The sequence below is a fragment of the Annulohypoxylon truncatum genome, assembly GCF_022578515.1.
Source record: "Annulohypoxylon truncatum strain CBS 140777 unplaced genomic scaffold F4807scaffold_28, whole genome shotgun sequence".
Lineage (NCBI taxonomy): Eukaryota > Fungi > Ascomycota > Sordariomycetes > Xylariales > Hypoxylaceae > Annulohypoxylon > Annulohypoxylon truncatum.
In genome coordinates this window covers 424,960-445,345 of record NW_025953814.1, presented here as the reverse complement: position 1 = coordinate 445,345, position 20,386 = coordinate 424,960, and the positions used below count along the sequence as shown (strand labels likewise).

General features: G+C 48.2%; 7 protein-coding genes across 7 annotated transcripts; 3 read left to right on the top strand and 4 right to left on the bottom strand.

The window, feature by feature from the left end:
- Positions 1 to 142: 142 nt before the first annotated feature.
- On the bottom strand, positions 143 to 1,658 carry F4807DRAFT_435555 (uncharacterized protein). Its single transcript, XM_047998899.1, has 3 exons — positions 905 to 1,658; positions 660 to 854; positions 143 to 599 (listed from the first exon to the last, which is right to left on the bottom strand). Exons 1-3 carry the CDS (start codon positions 1,344 to 1,346, stop codon positions 451 to 453), a joined length of 786 nt encoding a protein of 261 aa, XP_047851893.1. The 5' UTR covers positions 1,347 to 1,658; the 3' UTR covers positions 143 to 450.
- Positions 1,659 to 3,629: 1,971 nt separating this feature from the next.
- F4807DRAFT_435551 (marvel domain-containing protein) lies at positions 3,630 to 5,355 on the top strand. Its single transcript, XM_047998898.1, has 3 exons — positions 3,630 to 4,016; positions 4,155 to 4,640; positions 4,722 to 5,355. The coding sequence occupies exons 2-3, from the start codon at positions 4,338 to 4,340 to the stop codon at positions 4,914 to 4,916; spliced, it is 498 nt and encodes a 165-aa protein (XP_047851892.1). The 5' UTR covers positions 3,630 to 4,016; positions 4,155 to 4,337; the 3' UTR covers positions 4,917 to 5,355.
- Positions 5,356 to 5,450: 95 nt separating this feature from the next.
- Positions 5,451 to 7,605, bottom strand: F4807DRAFT_186466 (MATE efflux family protein). The gene is made up of 2 exons (XM_047993633.1): positions 7,061 to 7,605; positions 5,451 to 6,881 (listed from the first exon to the last, which is right to left on the bottom strand). The coding sequence occupies exons 1-2, from the start codon at positions 7,329 to 7,331 to the stop codon at positions 5,629 to 5,631; spliced, it is 1,524 nt and encodes a 507-aa protein (XP_047851891.1). The 5' UTR covers positions 7,332 to 7,605; the 3' UTR covers positions 5,451 to 5,628.
- A 1,567-nt stretch (positions 7,606 to 9,172) lies between these two features.
- F4807DRAFT_186433 (uncharacterized protein) lies at positions 9,173 to 10,646 on the top strand. Its single transcript, XM_047993632.1, has one exon. The coding sequence runs from the start codon at positions 9,388 to 9,390 to the stop codon at positions 10,579 to 10,581; it is 1,194 nt and encodes a 397-aa protein (XP_047851890.1). The 5' UTR covers positions 9,173 to 9,387; the 3' UTR covers positions 10,582 to 10,646.
- Positions 10,647 to 10,968: 322 nt separating this feature from the next.
- F4807DRAFT_435546 (Non-repetitive/WGA-negative nucleoporin C-terminal-domain-containing protein) lies at positions 10,969 to 16,310 on the bottom strand. Its single transcript, XM_047998897.1, has 4 exons — positions 15,482 to 16,310; positions 15,333 to 15,402; positions 11,870 to 15,259; positions 10,969 to 11,815 (listed from the first exon to the last, which is right to left on the bottom strand). The coding sequence occupies exons 1-4, from the start codon at positions 15,812 to 15,814 to the stop codon at positions 11,469 to 11,471; spliced, it is 4,140 nt and encodes a 1,379-aa protein (XP_047851889.1). The 5' UTR covers positions 15,815 to 16,310; the 3' UTR covers positions 10,969 to 11,468.
- Positions 16,311 to 16,570: 260 nt separating this feature from the next.
- On the top strand, positions 16,571 to 19,135 carry F4807DRAFT_435545 (AFG1-like ATPase-domain-containing protein). The gene is made up of 2 exons (XM_047998896.1): positions 16,571 to 16,921; positions 17,024 to 19,135. Exon 2 carries the CDS (start codon positions 17,066 to 17,068, stop codon positions 19,049 to 19,051), a length of 1,986 nt encoding a protein of 661 aa, XP_047851888.1. The 5' UTR covers positions 16,571 to 16,921; positions 17,024 to 17,065; the 3' UTR covers positions 19,052 to 19,135.
- Positions 19,136 to 20,317, bottom strand: F4807DRAFT_435542 (snare-like protein). The gene is made up of 2 exons (XM_047998895.1): positions 20,167 to 20,317; positions 19,136 to 19,986 (listed from the first exon to the last, which is right to left on the bottom strand). The coding sequence occupies exons 1-2, from the start codon at positions 20,215 to 20,217 to the stop codon at positions 19,321 to 19,323; spliced, it is 717 nt and encodes a 238-aa protein (XP_047851887.1). The 5' UTR covers positions 20,218 to 20,317; the 3' UTR covers positions 19,136 to 19,320.
- Between the last annotated feature and the right edge of the window lie 69 nt (positions 20,318 to 20,386).

Here is a 20,386-nt window from a genome sequence, read left to right as displayed (position 1 = left end):
CCCGTTTTCGTTAGGACCGACTCGAAATAGACAGAAACTTTAAAAAAGCCTCGAAAATCCCCGTGTCCGTTACATATCTCACATCGTTTTACTAAGGATTATCACTTACAATGGAACAAAGTCTACTCGAGAGTCGTCGGCATTCTTGGAATCTAACTTAATTGCTGCTATAACTATGACTATCGTTGCGTCTTAGGTAATGACCCAAGTTCTTGTCGCGTAACTCGTCTAGAGTAGATTCCAGATGTTAATCATTGCTGTTGATGATTATGTTCTATGTGGAGTGAGTCTAATGGTCTCATGTCGATCGTACGCCCTCTTGACCTAGTATACAAACCCTTTGCTCGAGCGCCAACCCATGCAAGGACACCCATCGCTCGGGGCAGAGGTGGGATCATGAAATTCGTGGCCGAAGTCATCCCCACGTGAGTTCTAAAGGATAGCCACTTATCACCGTTTGCTAGATCGCTTCCCAATCTTCCAACCCCATGATCTGAGGACTTTGACTACTTTAGGCGTTATCGCGGCAGTCAAAGGAACTCGCAGAAAGATGAAACTTTTATGTATGGCGTAGGCGAGAGCTAATTGTGTTCCAAGACCTGGTACCTATGTTAGCCTAGACATATTTTCGAAATCAGCGATATCTTGCCAAAACTTACTGGCTTCGGCCTTATGTCTTTTCTCAGCTTCCTCTACGCCCCAATCAGCCACTTCGTCATGCTCGCTGGTCTCTCCGTCGCCTAGTTGTTCCTTCTTGGCAGTTCTTAGAGCCTCTCTGTACTCCTTCCACCAGTTCCGGACGGATTGCGGTATTAACTTGGAAACGTTTGAGACCACGTAGTGCTCGATTTCACCTAAGACGCGTCAGCAACCTCAATCGAAATGAAGTCTCGCCAACACCAACCAATCTTCTCCGTTCCTACCGATCGAACTAGTAAGAAGCAAAAAGGGAAGTCTAGGACGGTTAAGCCAAGATAGACACCCAATGCCGCCCATCCATATTCTCTAGATAACTTCTTTAATTTTGCCGTGATTCCTTGTGGTTCTTCGGCGGTAGAATTTTTCGGAGCAGACTTGGCATCTCGTAATCGTGAGGTTCTGTGAAATGATCGTCGGGTCGAACGTAGGGAGGCCTTATAGCAATTAGATATAATGTTGGATATCGTCGGACGCGGTGTCGTATGTGTAGCAATCCTCGAAGCTACGAAGAATCTAGACTGCTGCGGTTTCGAGACAAAAGCCCGCCTCCATGCCGCCCTTCCTACGTTCGGTACAATTTGTCGCAACACACCCGCCCCTGTTGAACCGAAGATGGGTTGGACGGCGGAAGAATAAATTTGTGACATTATCTCCTCTTTCGGGAATTAACTGAATATGGTGTTGGCTTCGAGCCGAGCGGGTGGTATGGGCGAGTTGAAATTAGCAAAAGTTGCTGACAGACCCGGAGGATTTCGGTCGAGAAGCTTCGGAGAGGCAGGAAGACCTATATCCGGACCCGCGCCAGGAACCCTACAACACGCAATAAGCTGTCTAAACCTGCCGATAGGTCCTCAAGATCAGAAGAAAGTATCCTTTTTTCTCCGATTATGTTTGTTCCTCAATTGGGTTGTAGGCCAAAGGCATATCATGCTATTGTCCTAGAGAACAGGTGTGATGACACGACGATGAGCTCAGAAACACCGACAACTCCGATGGAAAAAAATTAAGAGCTTTGTGTACAAAGTACATGTACAGTGATGCAACTGTGAGCCGATCTCCGGGTACGTACCGGAAACTCAGGGTTGGCATGGATGGGTCTCGATCTCTTAACATCCAATCAAAGCTCCTGACAGTTTTCCGATCCGGCAATGCAAGGTACCTACCTACATAGCAGGTACCTGAGACATTGAACATAGAATGCATTTAAGACTATCAAACTTATTATCAGATAGACTAATTAAACTGATATGTATTTTAGATTTTATGTTCGTTAGAAAAAATATAGCTGGTACAAATGCCAGAAACGTACCTATACCTCCTCAAGGTGGAAGTGAACTTTCCTCGACATCTCCGGGAATGTTTAAGAACAACTGTGGGGGATAATATGGCCAAGTAGAGTTGAAGTAATTATCAACAGAAGGGTTTCCTCGAAAGATTAACAGTTCTCGACACATTATAAATAATCACCAAGTGCCTGTACGTAGGAATTTGAACCTCCTGGGAATTCGTGAATTGGTAATACACTACATAATCCTTAACCTCTAGTCCCAACGTATATCAGTAACAAATGTCTACAGGGAAGCACCATAGTAGGATGGAGTCTACTACTAATCTACATCCTAATAGGCGACGACACATCCACTGAATATATATATGGTCCCTAGCTCAATAGATCCCCTTTTCCTCAAAAAGAGGAAACACTCAATCTCGACTGAGGCAGACAGACGAAAACCTCTGTGACGTTCATTGGTTTCTGTAGAATGAGAGAGAGACCCTTACACACGCATGTGACGTACGCGTCATTCAGAATTAGAAACTTACCAGAGTCATGATACCGAGCCTACGGTTCACGATTCGCATGAATTGATTCGATATTAACGTGGGGCTAACCATCACTTGCCCAGGGACGCTATAACATGACGTATAAATCGATATATTTAGAAAGTCGCCTTTTCAATATCGAAACTCCATGGCTTATAAGGCATCGAATCTCTTTTTTAACATAGCCACCACATGCCTCGTGTACTATGTATTAACCGGTGTGTTTTTAGATTGGCCGAGTCGGTTAAGAAGTTGGATTCGAAAAAGGCTTCTACTACTGATATAGACATCAATTGGTCTATTGACGGTTAGTCAAAACCTCCTGTTTCGAGTATGCAATAGAAAGGGTGAACGTTCGTATTATTGTTAGCGTCAGATGCCGTCTTTCGCATCGATTAAACTACTTCCTAACCTGTCCACCTGGACCAACTATCACCGTTAACGTCTATACGTGATTTTGAAGAAATCGTCACATGGAATAAAACTCGGGGGTCCGGCCCTATTTATAATAAATTGCCTGAGAAGTCCAAGTGCTTCGAAGTAAATTTCCTAATATGAACATCGCAAATTAGATACTTCGGTGCGTAAGCATCTGGTGTGCAGCGAGGCTTAGCTTTATGCGACAAGCGCGTCGCGTCGCAAGCCTTTAAGCCCGCGTAGAGTCAACTGGCTGATAATATGCAATCGCATAGTCGAGACGAAATAAAGCTGCAGGGACCTTGAGCGGTTCCAAGGTTGGCGGTTGCTGGGGCAAGCACGAACCGTGAGGGAGCTACATGAGCCAATCATCTGGAACTCGAGATCTTATCGTTAACAAAAGACCTTACAACATTGGAACCTTGCAAGTTTTCTTTCGGAGTATGCAGGTAATGTGGAGTCCCTAGATATGGCGTGATTGGCTGTGGGCACACTGCCGGGCCAACCGCAAAGGACGGTTTCCAGGGTGGTACGACGCTGATACATGAATTTCTTTATTGCATGTAGGTACCTGAATTCGGAATCAAAGGAGGACGGGGGACAAATGTTGATGACCTGGAGAAAAGCCGGATTCGAATCATATCATCCAAGAATATAGTAGAAGGTGAGAAATAAATAATAAATAGATGTAACAAAGTAATAAATTCAAGTAACGCCCACACGCACAAACCACACAGAAGTGAATTGTTAAAACTTTAAACTTCCATCCGTCAGTTCAGTTTGAGAGCAAAGACCTTGTGTACGTCACTACTTCTAGAACGAGAGGGAAGGTCCAATGAGGTCATAGTTCGACAAACATATGCAGATATATGGGAAAGTACCATACACCATACCCATCTATCCCGCAACTGCCGATCAACAGGTCATCGACATATCGACTTTTGCTTAATTCATTCTAGCGACAACATCGAAAACATCGATGCGCATCATTTGATCGACATCGACACCCCATAGCTTACACTTAAAAAAGAACTACTCTCGACCAATTATACACCCTCCACAACCTTGAACCGATTAAAGTACGGGTCTTTCTCCCTTTAAGTTACACTCACTCCTCTCTCGAGTCCAATCCCATCATTCATCACTTGGACGATCGACCGTCCTATTATTCCTCGAGGAAACAAAGAAAAGCCTAACCTAACCCAAACATTGTCTAGATCTTCGTTGATTGTCTTCTCCGGCAATTTGACCCTCTAGCTACGTACCTACCGCCATCATCTTGTTGATCCCGGTCTTTGCGCCGTCAACGCTTACAGTTACTACTATCGAATTAACACTTGCGACTCCAGCATACGAACAGTACAGAGTACCTAGCTTGTTATAAGTCAAATATTTTCACCATGGAGACCATGATCAAGTCGATCTTTCGCATATTGCAGTTCCTTCTCGTCTTGCTCACTACCGCGCTCATCGGCAATGTCATCGCAAGCAACATCAGCGGCTCCGAGTCCGCCGTCAACTTCACCATGTTCGTATGCGCCTTGTCGTGGCTCGCCGTCCTCTACGGTATAATCTCGCATTTCGTCCCCACCGTTTCTATCCCCGTTGCCGCGCTCGGTCTCGACAGCGCCGCCACCTTATTCACCTTCATCGCCGCCGTCGTCCTCTCAGCCAAGTTACAAGCCGTGAACTGCTCTCATCTGGTAAGCTGTCACTCCCCCTTATCGTCTCGTCTATCTAGCCACAAGCAACGTTCCTTTCTGATACGACGCTCTATCCTGTAGACAAATAAAGCCAGCGATTATATCGCCTTCGGCTCCAACAACGACGAGAAACGCTGCCGCGAAATCCAGGCTAGCACCGTGTTCCTCTGGTTCCTCTTTGCCTCGTTCGCCGCGAGCCTCTTCTTCGTGCTGAAGGAGCTTCGGCGCGTCGGCGGTTCCGTTCGCGGGCCTAACATGTCCCAGATAGGCGTGTAGGCCGTTGATCGGAATGACGGCTACCATCACTCGGTATGGCGTGGGGTGTGTGCTACGACCTTACGAGAGAACGAGAGTTACATGCGCTGGCTATCGATTGTACGGCCACGGGGAGTGAACAGACGCTTGAATGTGAAAGCGAACGATGGGTTTGGCGTTAGGGTCGGCTTATATACCGTGGGCAAAATCCCCAATATTGTGTGTCACACGCAAGCCCTAAATTCATCTTTTCCTGGACGTATTGGAGAATCATCAACGTGGTTGGTGGAATGGTTTTGCTCTTTGAACTAGGAATACGGAACAATCGATGAGTGTATTAGGAATTGTATGGATTACGCTTGGCAAACGAGCATTTGTGTCTGGATTATTCGGATTTTAGTTAATTGAGATACCAATAGGGTATTCATAATAAGAACTTCTCAAGTTAATTCTCTCGTCGACCCGTATTTTATACTTTGCGTGGCGTGGACGACGAATGGATAGGTATCCACCAAGTATCTCATGCTCACTCATAACCCGGAATGCAGTCTAAAATAAACTGAATATCTCTTGCTTTTTAAGATTCGGTATCTTTCAATGATTCTATGGATAAATAAATCTTAAATATACATCGCAGACTTGTTTCCGATGATGAGCCCTCATCGGGCCTAGGTCCGATACTGTTTTCGTCTAATAGTTGGGGGATAGCTTTCACCCCTTTTCGCAGCTCGGCTCATACTTCAACTCGAGCAGTAATATCCCCCGTTCCGTGGACGCCGTCATCCGCAACGTCGCCATGGTCGAGTCTATCCAACGCCCGACGAACCTCCTTGTCCCATTTGCTCAGCCCAACTATCACCCATTCTAAAATTCCAACAAGGTATAAAGCGACACACTGTCCGACCCACAGGCCCTGTAAGCCCCATCCGTTGAAGGCAAGATAAATACCCGCCGGCAGCGCTCCTCCGTAGTAGCTAATCAGGTTAACGAGAGCACCAACCCATTGCCGACCCATACCTCGCAGCACGCCGCCGCAGCTCCCGTTAAGTCCATCCGCGATCTGGAACAAGGCGACGTACGGCATGACGTCCGACACAAGCCGGACGACACGGTCATCGTCGTTGAAAATCCTGCCGAACACATCCTTGGTGCTCATCAAGATAGTAAGAATAACAGTTCCGAGAATTACCGACAAGATGGCGGCGCAATGAGCGGCACGCGCTGCCTCGCGGGGCTTCTGCGCGCCGAGGAGATTGCCTATGCGGGCAGAGGTAGCGACGCCTAGGCCAAAGGGGACTGTGTTGATGACCTGGTCAGCCGTCATGATGACAGATTGCGCGGCGAGCGTGATAGTGCCTAGTCTACCGGCAGCCAGGGCGACGATCTCGAACGCCCACCATTCCGTACCCACGTGAACAACTCCAAGGACGGCAAGGCGCGCGAACGGCCACAAGTTTGAGAGAGCACGACGAGGAGCAAGGCCACCCCAGCATTCGTGACCGCGTACGAAGGCTGCATATGCAACGAGAAGTAGGAAGGAAATCCAATACGAAATGCCCGTAGCAAAAGGGGCGCCGTAGAGACCCAAGTCCAACTTGTAAATGAATAGGTAGTTGAGCAGGGCGTTGAGCGGTGAGGTGATAAGGAGAACATAAGTGCCAGGTTGGTAGATTGCTTGCGCTTGCAAATACTTCTTCATGGATTCAAACCACACATATCCTAGTCCGCCCGGTATCAAGATGTGGAGAAATTTGCTGCCTTCAACGCAGATAAACTCTTCTTGCCCAAGCGCTCGGAAGAGGGGCTCAGAGAAACCCCATATTACAGCTACCACGCAGTAAAATAAAGTTAATACGACAATTCCTCGTTGCAAAAGGATCCCAAGATCGTGTTTATCTTGCGAACCGGTAAAGCTTGTCGAGGCGAGAGTATCTAGCGCGGTTGTACCTCCCATAGCAATCAACCAGCCTGTAGCCATTGCAAACACTATAGACAATCATCTCATATTAGCGGTAGTTCCTCTAGAGCCTCAAGGTTAATTTAGGATGGCGAAATCTATATCGAAGTACATATCGTGGACTCTCGACCAACCAGCGAGTTTAGAAATCTCTTCTTTCTAGGTCCGGTATAAAGCCGGTATAGAATAACTGTTATGATGTACTCACTGTAACAGAAGGCCGCCGTGGCTAAAGCTTCTGGTGAAAGACGACCAACAATTAAGACAGAAATGGTCTGGAGACTGTTCTGGAGTGTATAGGCGAGAATTACTGGAATCGCAGCCTTGGTCAAGAGCCAGATTTCCGAAAGCCATTCCCAGTACTGCGGGGATCGACTCTGTTCGTCTGCCGGGGACGTCTTCGGGAGAAGCGCCGTCGATTCATCGGGTGGGCTTGGAGGAGTATCCAGCGTTGATGTCGTTGACGATAATTCCGACATTTTGAAGAAGCGGTTGGGTCACAATTCTAAAGACTCTCTACGGAAGTAGACGGAACTGCTTCGTTTGTGAAAAGCTTGGAAGAACCAAGATAGACATTGAATCCGGGCATTTCTACCTTACATATTCTCGATCTATAATATGTATCAGAGGCTCCACTTGAATATGTAGCTACGGTACTTATAAAGATAAGCTTCAAACAGCATCGGTGAGTAGACTCCTATGATACTTAGTATTGATTGACAAAGGTGCTTATGTAGGTAGGCTCTCAGATTGGCACCACGTCTCACCTACATATCAAAGCCGTAGGGCTATATTAGAGAACTGTACCAATGCCGCATTGAAATAGACGAACGTGCCAATTTCTGACCCCGCGGAGGTGATGTGCAGATGCCAGTGATCCTGACGTTCATCTGTACCTACCTACTTACCGATTTGAATTCATAAGGCGAACCGAATGAGAATGCGTAGTTGGCGCGGGTTGCGGGTCTATCGTGGAGGAAGATCGATGATAACATGGTCCGGGCGCCCGATTTGTCAATTCGTTCTGCTAAGAGATGGTGAAGACTGGCCATGAGCCTTCGTAGACGTTTGCGCTGCGGAGTCCCGTCCACAGCGTTCTATCATAGGTTACTGACATGCGGGCACTATCTTAGACCAATTAGTATTGGGTAATGAGTTGGCTTTGCGCTGATACCGGGAGCCTGCAGAATCTGCTATTACAATATAGGTTTACCAATTTATACCCGGGCGGGAAATGAAATGGGAATGAAATGCGAAGACTTTTTCTTTGTGCGACATGTTAAGGAGGACGTTTAGGAGCCTCAATCTAGGTTTCACGTGCAGCCCAATTGATATTTTTTATGCGAAGGAATAATATTTGTGAGTGGATGACGTCATTCTTATTTTTGTAGTACCAGGGCTGTCCTGATAGATTCGCAGTTACCTCCTTTTCCTTAGATAATACCCTTTCCAAACGGCCAGATTAAGTTCAAGCTATAGAAAGTTATGATAAGAGCTTTCTTTTTTCTTGTGTTAGATTCTGCCATTCTGAATTCACAGGATTTACTTATGTTTTACCGATGGTATACGTGGCTTTTACGTCTATCGGAATACCTACCTCTTTTTCTAAGTGATAAAAGCAGACCACAATTCTAAGCTCCGGCTAGATTATTTCATAAACCTCTTCGAAATGGCTTCAATTACTTATAGCTGAGGGTGGAACCATATACGATCAACCCGTCCACCGTATTCAGAAATACAGCAGCTACCAGAGAGTCGGTCAAAGCTGTGGTTAGAGCAGCTAGGTGTTCAACTCGCAGGGCAGCTTGACAGTTCAAAAGATATATAGAAAAATAAGTAAGGATAAGTGTCAAGTGTGATAAATATCGAGAAAATATCGAGAGAGGTTGCTATGCGTACTGGCCAGCGTCACCATTTAATTCACGAACATGTTGCTGTTAAGCTCGTTTGGTGACGTCCGACAGACTATTCTCCAATACAACGTTAACCGCACAACTAGGGAACCAAGCTAATAGGGCTGGAGCAGCTAGAGGTATCCAGCAGGGGCTACAATCCTTCAGCATCGACGGCCGCGAGGAATATGCATATTCGATATTGGGCCCCATTGGAATGGAGAATGGTCTATTTCAAACGTGGCTATCGGGGGCCGAGACGACATAACCGCCCATGGCCAAATGCGCCATCAAAGGGCGAAATACACCAGGGATGCATCCATGATGACTAGGTAAATGGTTGCTCCTTGCTCGGCTGCCTTGAAAATGCGCTTCAAAAGATATGAAAAGTACAAGCGACCGCTCTCTCGTCAACGATGAGATAATAGTGGCTTACTAGTTACTATGGTTTAACCATTCCAACGAATATTGCTCTCACTGCTACCTTGATCAAGATGGTTCAATTTGGCATACAGGGAAAAACATCCATTACAGCGGTGGTGCTTATGGATTCAACTCTAGAGTAGCTTGCGCGGCGCCGGTTCTAAGCGGAGAGTTTCAGACGATCGATCCGGGCTCAAAACCGTTACCATTCGTTCTCACAATGGTCGGAAACATCTCGTACGAAGCTACGTTCAACAACGCTGGCCTTGATATACCGCCTCTCTGCGCCAACGGAAAATGCCTACCCTCCCAGTTCAACTGCACTATGCCTACGTCTGACATACCAGGTCGGGTAGGCACATATAACTGTTTTCCAGACATATCAAACGTGATCGACACCGAGAATTTTACATTCTTCAGTGACGGTCGCAATAGTCCAATCACACCCCAATCGATGGTGTCTCTGGTTACGCGGAATAATGGGTCATTCGACGATTGGTCGTTTATAAAGAATAATGTTAGCAAGATCCCCGACAATCCCAGCCGGGTCGATGAATGGACCAGGTGGCAAGTTGGTGACAATATCACTCTAGACGTGTCACTTTGCTTCTCCGAATTCTTATGGGACCTGTCCTATGTGGATATGTCTACTACTCACGATACAGTTGAACCTATAGTCCCCTACGACCCTAAGCTGGAGACTATCGATACAACTGCCGTCCGGACCCTCCTTAGCGTGAACCTCCAGTCACAGACCCCGTCAGGCAGACAGCTCCTTACTATCAACTCGATTAGCAATACGACAATAAATTCTAGGCTCCTTCATTATCTGGATGGTGCAATCACCTCAGGAATCTTTGGTATCCCAGATCCTCCTTCTGGCATTACGATCAATGGGGATAGCGCTAGCTACGGGGTATCGAGCATCAACCCTTTTGTGGACTACGTGAGGGTATTCATGGACACCTTACAGTATACCAATCGACCTGCGCTAGCCATACAAGCGGCTTTTACGATTATGGCCATGTCGATGCACTACACTAACCTGCCTACACTGGACATACCTGCGAACGTGAGCATAACTCAGGCTGTTTCCGTAACCGTGCCCGTGCGGTGGACGGGACTTGCCATCGTTGCGGGCATGGCATGCGCCAACGTCATAAGCATCATTGTCGTCACGTTTGTATTTATACTTCGGACCAGATTCTCGAAGCAAGGTCATATTTGGCACACCATTTCTCAGCTTATTTCAGAGGAAGCGGTCGATGTTCTACAAGTCAGTCCCCAGTCGCGAGATGATATCATCGTGAAGGAGATATTGAAGAGCGATCCGATAGTGGTCGTTGCAAGGTGTAAGAGAACCGGGAGGGTCCAAGTCCTTCGGAAAGATGATGTTGAAAACGGAAACGCTTAGTGATACCCCATTATTGATGTATTCCCTTGTTTTATTAGATGACTGACGACTATTTACGACATTTCCATAATCATTCTTCCTTTGCTACCGTGAACATACATTATCAAGATGCCCTCCGATCTCCAGCTACTATGCAACAAGTTTCATATGTATAACATGATAGCCGTTACTTAAATTAGATACAAGGTAGAATGCGGATTTCATGGCAACGGTTCCTTCGTGGTGAGTCTAGTCGGGGATTGCGTGGCTTGTAATGATGCTGACAAAAAGGTAGGAGCGGGAGCGAGTATTTCAACCACTAGAAACATTCTGGGTTGGGTCCGTATAGTACTGGAACTGAAGTCATAAGGGAGTAAAGTCATTGAGTCTGGAATATTAACATTATTACATGTCAAAGCTTTGAGAAGACACTGATCCTAATCGCATTCTGGTTCATTACTTGCCATGTCGTACCAAAGAACATTATAGAGCCTCTAAACGTCATTGCATATTGTATTTATACCCCTATAGTATTCATCAGTTATTATCGAGCCACATCAGACATTTTCTAAACCTTCTAACCACATTACCATCACCATAGAAAGGTAGCACAGCCAAGCAGAGGCTACATAATAAAAAGCGTAGTCTTGAGTAGTAGCAAAGCAATCTTGCCTCCGCCCCGTAGAAAAGCCTTAAGTATCGTATTCTGTTCTGGTCTACGCCGGGAATGGCTCCGCGGAGATCCTTCCTATCCTCACCAACTTTTTCCTTTGACCCAATGCCTTACAGCGATTATATAACGCAGGCAAAGCAAAATGCAGTATCGTACAAGAAATGAACCTCACAACTCCAGTGCTCCTCCAGTGCATTACGTCCTTGAAAGGACCTTAAATTTTGATGCCAAGTATTTAATGTGTACCATTTTGTCCGTTCGTGCCCTCAAACGCCCTGATTTGCTTCCTCGCGGTCCCGGACTTGGGCGAACTTAGCGCTGCTCCGGCCGCCGTAGACTCGTCGTACTGCTGGTCGACAGCCTCCTCTGCGTACTTCCGCGTCTCCTTAGCCCACTGCTCCAACCGATGCTTTTCGATGTGCTTTAGGAGGTTCGAATCTTCCCATCTCATCACTTCAAGTACCTTTTCTCGGTAGCTCTTCTCCATCTTCTCAAATCGTCGGTCAAGGGTTTCGGTATATACCCCGGCAACTTCCGACGGTGATAATCGCCGATAATTGGTCTTGTCGCCACCGTTTTGTTCTGTTTCTCGTTAGTATCAACCCCTAATCATGTATCTTAGTCACCTTTACTTACGATTTGCGTAGAGCGTGCAGTAGAACTGGAAAAGGTCAGTCTGACCAAGGACCTCTACGATGTCATTGTCATTCTTGAGGCTAGTGTTGTTGATTTGCATCCAATCTTCTCTTAGGAAACACCGTCGCCATATGAGCCGCTCAGCTTGTACGCGGTCCGCGCCGATTAGGCCATTATGGGCTACAAGAATAGCTTGGAAGAACTGATCAGGCATGTGCTCCCTTGTCTCCGGTGGTAGAGTAATTAAAGTGAGGATGTCGATTAGCGTGAGTGGGTCCAAAGCCTCATGATCCAGGAGTCGTCGTAAAGAATCCTCAAATATTTGCGACAAGATCTTATACTTCTTAGGGATCTTAAGCGCGAATGTCTCTTGGACCAAGCTTAACTCCTCTCCTTCCAGTGCCACACTGATCACTGGACGGATTTGGGTGTTATAAAGGTCGTCTTGGACACCAATAATCGTGAGTTCCTTGTCGATGGCGTCTACTCGTGCATCCTCGGTAGTACCACTGACGCTGGCTTCTTGGATGCTCATAGACGCCTTGCTAGAAGGTCTAGACGACTCAGCCATCCTGGCTAGCTTACCAAGACTCAACTCGATCTTTTTGTTCCAGACTTGCTGTTCACGCGCTAAGCCAAGATCAAGAAGCGTGTCAGCGGCATGGTCAATGTCCTCTTCACCGATAATATCGTTGATCCAAGAGACTTTAGCCAGTTCCGGTTTCGTTCGTAGATACATCGTCTTGAACTTCTTGTCGCTGTCATACTCAAGGAGCGCATCTACCCCATAAGTAGTGAAGAGATACTCGTAAAAAGGGAAAGCGAATTCTTTCCCGTAACTCCTAAAGTACTCTTGAACCCGCTCCTCTTTCGCGGTGATCTTCGACTCTATCTTCGCGGCCCGCTCCGGAGTAAGGCCGGTCTCAAGTTGATGACGCAACCCGTCAATTTCGCGGGTCAATATCTCTGCGAGGGCGGGAAGAGATTCGTGATTCTCAGCGATGCTAATTCCGGCCTCCCAATTTTCTGTCTGGGCAAGAAGAACAATTTTATCATGACGATCCTGTTCATAGATAGCTTCATATTTCTGGCCATCGATAGCTTTCTTGGGGTCGTCGCTAGAAAGGTACGATCGGGATAATTCTTGAACGACAGTGAGGTAGATTTCAGTCATCTGTGGCAGAAGCTCACGAGTCCTTTGGATTAACACGTTCTGGCTGTCAGACTCTGATGTCCAATGCTGTTTAACCCATTCGGTAGAGAGCTCTACCTGTCGCTTCACATTGTTAGCGATGAAGGGATGACACGTCCAGGGCGTTGGGAGTCCATTATAATTGTTGGCGAGAATCCCGTGCTCTAGCTTTTCGCCAGCCAGACCGTAAAGTTCGAGATTGTTCACGCGGAATGTGAAGGCACCCCGGATCGCGCTATTGTAAATCTCTGCTGCCTCATATATTAGGCATGTTAGCGATGCTTGGTCTAGATTAGCCTTAGAGTTATGTTTTATAACTTCGTAAGCCCAGGCGATGAATATTTCCATGCGGTCGACATCACGAATGAACCAGTGGCGTAACTCATCGACTTCGCCTTTCGCGATGTTCGGTTCCGATTTCTCTTCGGATCGGATGTACTCGACGATTTCAGCCACGATGCTCTTCTTGGAACTCGTCGGTCGGAGATTTGTGAAGTCTTCGTGCTTATGCCAGAGGACATTAGCAACATGTAGCTTCTCCGCATTCCAAAGAAGTTGCCATTTCGTAACACGGTCGAGATTAACTCCTAGGCTCGCTATTTGCGACATAATCTTCTCCAGATACTGCACGCGTTCTTTAATATTGGTGTCGACCCGTGCGGCTAAAGACGAAAAATGCTTGCCAGCGGAAGTGAGGATTTCTCGGCTCAACTCTAGAGCGGCGGCGCCATATTCTGCATCCGTGAAGCGGAGACCGTGCTGTATATTAAACACGAGAGGACTATCTTCCTTTACTCCGAAGAACACGGCTTGCTCCAGCTTCGCCTTAGCAGTTACCTCCGGAGGCTTATCGCTTGCGAATCGTTCCACATCTGTCAAAGCAATACGTAAAGTACCTGCGCCTCGAACCATCAACACAGCAGCCGGGTTCTTAGGCCTAATGCGGGGCGTTCTCCCGTCGGCGGCTCCGAAACCATAAGACCTAGGCTCTTCGATTCCAGAACCGACAATCTCAAGTGTAGGGTCTGTACGTAAGTCGACAACATCCTCGAAAGACGCAGGTAGGAGATGGTTATCCTCGAGGATCTGGGATTCAGGTGAGAAAGGTGGTAGGGCGATCGAGGCTACGACGGCGGCGTGGTCAAATACAAGGAAGGCGATAATATTCGGTCGCGGAAGATAGAGTCGGGGCTTAGCAAGAGCGTGTGCATCTGGAGGGGTGGAATAGGCGGATATAGGCCTAACCATGCCAATGTCTATCGGGTTGTCTGGCGAAAGACTGGTAGATATTACAACTTCAACAAGCGTATAACGCCATGATTGCTTGCTAGATAACGATGCGAGGAGCAGAATGTGTTGCTGATCCTCGGACTCCGGTGAGTCAAGCAGCCGATTCATGTCGCTGTATTTGCGTTCTAGGCCTCGAGGCACGAAACAGAAGTCAAGGATCTTCAGCGATTCGGCAGGAAGCCTAGCGTTTGTCTTGTCTATCCGCTGGAGGGCCTCGATGATGGTGCTGCGAGCATCCACCTCAGCTAGAAGGTCATGGTGGCCTCCACGATGGACCCTCCACGAGTGAAGTCGACCCTTTGACGTAGCAGCGACGACGGTACATTCGCCCTGCTTGGAAGATCGCTCCGAGCGTACGGCAGCAATGTCGCCTTGGAGAGCGGAGTGCGAAAGCGCATGTCGAATGCTACCAAAGAACCCGCTGCTAGCTGGGCCAAGGTTGGTGCGCAAGAACAGCGTCGAGACTTTTGGACGGCCATGGGCATCCCGTACACTCAGATAAGCCATGCGCCCACTGCTGAAGGCAAGAATAAAGCCAGCTGCCGATTCGGCGTGGATTATCTGAATGACTGCCTCTCCGGAGAATATCCCCTGAATAGATCCTTCGATGCCATTTCGTTGTTGTTGCATGAAGTCCAGCGTTGTCGCACTCGATATCGATTCCCAGTAGGTAACCTTGCCACTAGTAGGCATAACCACGACGAGGCCTGGTTCGGAGGAAGAAGCGGATGGGGGAACGAGCGCGCCCTGGGGTAGGGGGTCTGTCGAGTGTTTCGAGGGGTAGGGTAGCGTGAATGTGAAAGATTCGGGAGACTGGGTAGGCGTCGCGTAAGGCCATACGATGGCATGCGTGTGAGAGAGGCTTAAGGCATAGCCCGTAGAGCTATCGGCCGAGCCATGCTGGAGACCTGTATATTTAGGTTAAGGTTAGCGACAGAAAGGATATATTTACCAGCGGTAAACAATAGAACGGTAACGTACTCGTGGCGTCCAGCTTTAATCGGTCAGGGAGGGCTGGAAGTTTTCTGACATCGAACGCGATGTTGGTCGACTGCGATAAACAAACCGCGTTAGTATTTCGAGACTCGACATATTCGAGAATTTTTGACCTAGAGCACAAGGACACTTACCAGAAGTGTACTACCATCTCCCTTGCTAAAACGTTCACTAGGTCGAGCTTTCTTTGATCGAAAACTCAGCTCCTGCTTCGATGCGGGTGATTCCTCAATTCCATCTTGCTTCAGCTCGACTAGAGAAGTCCTCGTGGACTTGACTTCGTATGTCTCCGGTGCGGTAGTCGGATTTACGAAGGTCTGCTCATTCAATGGTACCCTCTGTCGCTTCGCTTTTGGTTGCTGCGGTGAGTTTTCCGAGCTTAAGGGACGTTGACGTCGTCTACCGCGAGTAATCGTCGGAGCGGGAGATGCGTTTTCGACGCCGTCCCTAAGCGAAGCCGAAAACATGATGCGAGGAAATGCGGTATGGGATTTTAGGGGTACACGGTCGGATTAACGATGCAATCGATTTCGTTTTCTTCTAGAGGAAAGGCGAAATCGTTATTATCGATGCGTCGATTGATGCGGAAAATATCTGCTCATCGTGAGGAGATTCAGAAATTGATGGATGTTGACGTGGATAAAATGGTTAATAGAAGGTGTAAGATGGTGACGAGGTGAAGAAAATGAAGGATTGACTGGTGAAGGTATTCGCTCGCGAAAGAATGACGAGGCCGACAATGTTTGGCTGTAATTGATTGGGTCCTGTTGACCTTGACTGGGTACCTGTTGAAGAAAGGAAGAAAAAAAAAACACAAGCAAAAAGACACAACAAGGCCCTAGTTCCTCATTGGAATTGGGTTAGAACCTTGGAACTTTTACTGGAGCTACGTAGCCAGGGCCAGGCATTTTACAAGGGTAGACAAGAGCGACTGAGTGACTCCAAGCATCTCCAACATTCACTAGGCAGCTGTATCTGAGGGAAGGTACCTAAATTTATTATGATAGGTACATAGAAATTTATAGTTCATCGCAAGGGCGGCTCACAATAGCTGAGACTATGCCGTTTTGGAAACAAGAGGACCCTTCCGCGTGGGATCTGCGTTGTGTGCTTGCCGCTTGTGGACGGACAAAACGGGCAGAGCGGGTCAAGTGCTTTGCAGCTTTGTCACCTGCCCCGTGCGTTGGCTCAACTGCAACTAATCAACTTGAGTTAACAAATCCGGGGTAGCCTCTTACCTTGAGCCTCGACTCGACGATGACCTCAACGTTTGACCTATTCTCCGATCTACCATTTTCACATCGTGACTATCGTGTCAACGACTTATCCTTCGGTTCTCGATTTTTTACTTTTGACTATTTGTATTTTGCATTATCTAGATCTTCATTGTATATTTACTCGGGACTTTTATTCCATTTCTCCCTCCTCATTTTCCCTACCATTTTGGGAGCATACATTCTGCGGCTAACCTTCTTGAAATGTCTATCTACCATTACATATCGAACATCAAGAAATCTGGTAACTTAGGACGTGGTCTATTTCGCGGTGATCCTGCACCCTGCTAAGAATCTGAGGTTTGCCATTCTTTGTGGTTCTCCCGTCTCATCCCCCGTTGGCTAGGTAATCCGGTCAAACTGCCCTATGAACATTCACTCACATAAGCCCTTATATCATAGTTTCAGTTCGTAGGAGGATCGATTAACAAATAAGGGCTAAGAATGAGACGCGGAATCGGTTCGGTTACGATCACCGACCCTCTAGTGAAGTATCAATCATTGCTTGCAGCTGGAACCTGCTCGCCTGATGCTGCTCAGCATAGGTTGGCAATTCACCTTCGGAAAATCTATCATCGGCTCAAAGACTATTCACCTTCGTCTGATTATCGTACAAGGCTGAAGGAAATTACCGATGCCTTGGACCGCACTAAGAAGAAGGATGGAGATGAATCGTGCACTCTCGCAGTCGAGAGTCATCCAATTTGGCGCAATCCTCTTTTCGCTCGGTTTTTTGAACGCAACGAACGAAAAGATACACTAGCCTTGATCAAGGTTCTAACAAGTCATGAAGAAGCAATTCAAATCAATTCTCCCCGGGGTCTATTTCTTTCTGGTGAGGTAGGTACCGGCAAGTCGATGCTTCTCGATCTCCTGGCTGAGGGCTTGCCTACAAGTCGAAAGAAGAGATGGCATTTTAATACCTTCATGCTATACACGCTCTCCCAACTTGAGCGTTATAGAAAGTCATATCAACAACTAGACAGCGGTGATCAGGAGTATTCATTGTTATGGATGGCCAAGGATATGGTCGAGAAATCACCCATTCTATTCCTGGATGAATTTCAGTTCCCTGATAAGGCAGCGAGCAAAATTCTCAGTAATCTGTTCATCGCTTTCTTCCAGCTTGGGGGTGTTCTAATTGCTTCTTCGAATCGTATGCCGGAAGAATTAGAAAAGGCTACAGGCATCGACTACGTTCCCCCTACAACTAGTGGTCTACTGAGTCGAGCCTTAGGACTCCGAAAGACCCGGGACAAAGGAGAATTATTCGGATCTACCAGCGACTTCGCATCCTTCCTTGAAGTTTTGAAGGCAAGATGTGAGTTCTGGAGTATCGAAGGCGGTAAAGACTGGAGACGTCGCGAAGCTGGCGAATCGTTAAGCCAGCACACCAAAGTCATTGCAGAGGATGCTGCGTCCGATGATTCAATGAGTGCCACGACTCAAGCGACTTCTGGCTTTAACGTAGATCCTCAAGGGATTCATGAATCAGGTGTTTCAGTTGCAACACCGAAAAACTATTTCATCATTGGTGAAGTAGATCAAGCCCGATGGATGAAGACATTGAAGGACTTGGCCTCACCTAGTGGCAAGGAAATTCGTTGGGGGCCCTCTACATTGACTGTTTATGGTCGAACTATCACAATCCGACAGCAGTATGACGGGAATGTCTGGTGGGATTTTACCGATCTGGTATCCTCATTTGGACCAGCAGATTACATTACAATGGCCTCCACCTTCCATACATTCATTATCGATGGTATCCCAACCCTATCAATTCTTAAGAAGAATGAGGCCAGACGTCTCATCACTCTACTGGACGCCCTTTATGAAGCTCGCTGCAAGCTAGTCGTGCGGGCCGAAGCCGGCCCAGACGACCTCTTCTTCCCGGAAACTAAGGTTGTCCCGTCACCCGTGAAACCAAACACCCAAGGAGGCGAGAAGGTTGAGAGGGTTAACGACGATGCCATCCATTCCGAGACCATTGCCGAAGCCTATCAAGATTCGATGTCGCCATTTAGACCTAACATTTCATCGTATGCCGACTCGAATAACACGGATTACGACCCAGACCAGGACTCCGATTTTGGCGTAGAACAAAAGTCTAAAGTAGACTTTAGCAACACAAGCGCATTTACCGGAGAAGACGAGCGGTTCGCGTACAAGCGGGCAACGAGCCGTCTATGGGAGCTCTGCGGAGCCCGATGGCATGCTCGCACGGGAGACTGGTGGCAGCCGCTGCCAGTAGAAGCACGACATTGGGAACACTCGCCACCTTCAAAACCTCGGCTGCCGCCAAGCATGGAAAGCTTCCGGAAATCTGACGCTTTTATGGGAGAATCAGTAGAGATCGAAGAGCCGGCTGGCCTACAGCGCCTGCGAATCGAGCAATTGAGAAAGGCTTTCTCAAAGGAAGACCACCAGTAAAGGAGTGTCTAATAAGGATGTGATGCCCTGTACTATAGCTAGATAGGTAGAACAAGTACACTATTGCGCAAGCAAAACTTTCTGAACGTAAACATAACATGGCATTTCCGTGGATATAAACACCTAGACTCCGTGCTCTATGCTAGTCCGTGACGCCATCTACGTATGCATAGTAAATCAAGTCTCTCTAATTCTTCCCATCAGCCGCCCTTACTTTCTTATTCTCAACCTCCACACATTCTCCCAACCTGCGTCTTCTCCTTTCCCCTCTACAAACTCGTCACTCCCGGCGCCCACCCCTCCCCAATCCGGCGCATCTCCTCCGCGAACTTACGACTCGTGATCCTCTTCCCACCGCTCCCACCACCACTCCCACCCGCCGGCATCAGCGGCGCATGCTCATCAGGGTCGTAGAACGGGTTCTGCAGCAAGCGCACGTACGCGGTCTGCATCGCGCGAAACACCACCCTGAGCTCCTGCTCGCGGAGCCCGACGCCGCCCCTCACACCTGCGCCCACGCCCAAACTCATCGCGCGATCTCCGGTCCCCCCTAATCCTCCTCCTCCTCCTCCTACCCCGACGCCACCAGCGCCGAAACCGGTTCCGCCGGGCCCGGTGGCGGCGAAGCGCCCCCGCATGTCCACCACGGCGACGAATTTCACGCCCGTGTTCGTCTCGAAGCCGTACGCGGCCAGGCGCTCGTCGACGGCGTGCAGGAGCCCGAAGTCACCCGTCACGACGGGGGCCGCGGCGCCCGCGCCACCGCCGCCCGAGCCGCCGGATTGTGAAGTAGAGGAGGAGGCGCGGCGGCGGGCCTCGAAGACGTCGAGGGTGCTGCTGAGGAGGAGGGAGAACTGGAGGGGCGTGCGCAGCGGGGCGCGTTTGTTGGTCGCGACGTCGTAGGAGGGGAAGATGGTTATGTGGAGGGGGTTATTCTGCGGGTTTTGTTTTTCTTTGTTAGCCGGGGCGCGATAGTTTGGAGGTTTGCGGGTTTTGTTTGGTGTGGAGGTGGGAAGCGCGAGTGCGAAGTGCGAGAAAAAGAGGTCATGGGGATCGGGGTGTGCGAATGGGAAGTTACGTAAAGACGAAAAGGGGGAGGAAAGATACGAACGTACATTTCGTCCTATGACGCCTAGGCAGGCTATAGAAGGTATCGCGGTCGCCATGGTTGCATGCGCTATTAGTTTTACGTCACGCGCGTGTCGATTTGGTAGAAGCGGATGATGGAAGCTTGGGTTAAAATAACTGGTGAAGCGAAAGTTGAAGGTTGAAGCTCTATCGATAGTGAGTGAGCTTCGAGTTGCCTTGCCCCACTATTCAGCGCCAGGTGAATCA

Excerpts from the sequence above, each read along its gene's own strand:
- F4807DRAFT_186433 (XM_047993632.1), top strand. The coding sequence starts at position 9,388 with ATGGTCGGAAACATCTCGTACGAAGCTACGTTCAACAACGCTGGCCTT.
- F4807DRAFT_435546 (XM_047998897.1), bottom strand. The coding sequence starts at position 15,814 with ATGTTTTCGGCTTCGCTTAGGGACGGCGTCGAAAACGCATCTCCCGCT. Across the intron at positions 15,403-15,481 it reads GAGATGGTAGTACACTTCTG|TCGACCAACATCGCGTTCGA; the intron begins GTAAGTGTCCTT and ends TGTTTATCGCAG. Across the intron at positions 11,816-11,869 it reads CTGCACGCTCTACGCAAATC|AACAAAACGGTGGCGACAAG; the intron begins GTAAGTAAAGGT and ends AACGAGAAACAG.
- F4807DRAFT_435551 (XM_047998898.1), top strand. The coding sequence starts at position 4,338 with ATGGAGACCATGATCAAGTCGATCTTTCGCATATTGCAGTTCCTTCTC. Across the intron at positions 4,641-4,721 it reads CCGTGAACTGCTCTCATCTG|ACAAATAAAGCCAGCGATTA; the intron begins GTAAGCTGTCAC and ends TCTATCCTGTAG.
- F4807DRAFT_435542 (XM_047998895.1), bottom strand. The coding sequence starts at position 20,217 with ATGGCGACCGCGATACCTTCTATAGCCTGCCTAGGCGTCATAGGACGA. Across the intron at positions 19,987-20,166 it reads TAGGCGTCATAGGACGAAAT|AATAACCCCCTCCACATAAC; the intron begins GTACGTTCGTAT and ends CAAAACCCGCAG.
- F4807DRAFT_435545 (XM_047998896.1), top strand. The coding sequence starts at position 17,066 with ATGAGACGCGGAATCGGTTCGGTTACGATCACCGACCCTCTAGTGAAG.
- F4807DRAFT_186466 (XM_047993633.1), bottom strand. The coding sequence starts at position 7,331 with ATGTCGGAATTATCGTCAACGACATCAACGCTGGATACTCCTCCAAGC. Across the intron at positions 6,882-7,060 it reads CACGGCGGCCTTCTGTTACA|TGTTTGCAATGGCTACAGGC; the intron begins GTGAGTACATCA and ends GATTGTCTATAG.
- F4807DRAFT_435555 (XM_047998899.1), bottom strand. The coding sequence starts at position 1,346 with ATGTCACAAATTTATTCTTCCGCCGTCCAACCCATCTTCGGTTCAACA. Across the intron at positions 855-904 it reads GGTAGGAACGGAGAAGATTG|GTGAAATCGAGCACTACGTG; the intron begins GTTGGTGTTGGC and ends GACGCGTCTTAG. Across the intron at positions 600-659 it reads AAGACATAAGGCCGAAGCCA|GTCTTGGAACACAATTAGCT; the intron begins GTAAGTTTTGGC and ends CATAGGTACCAG.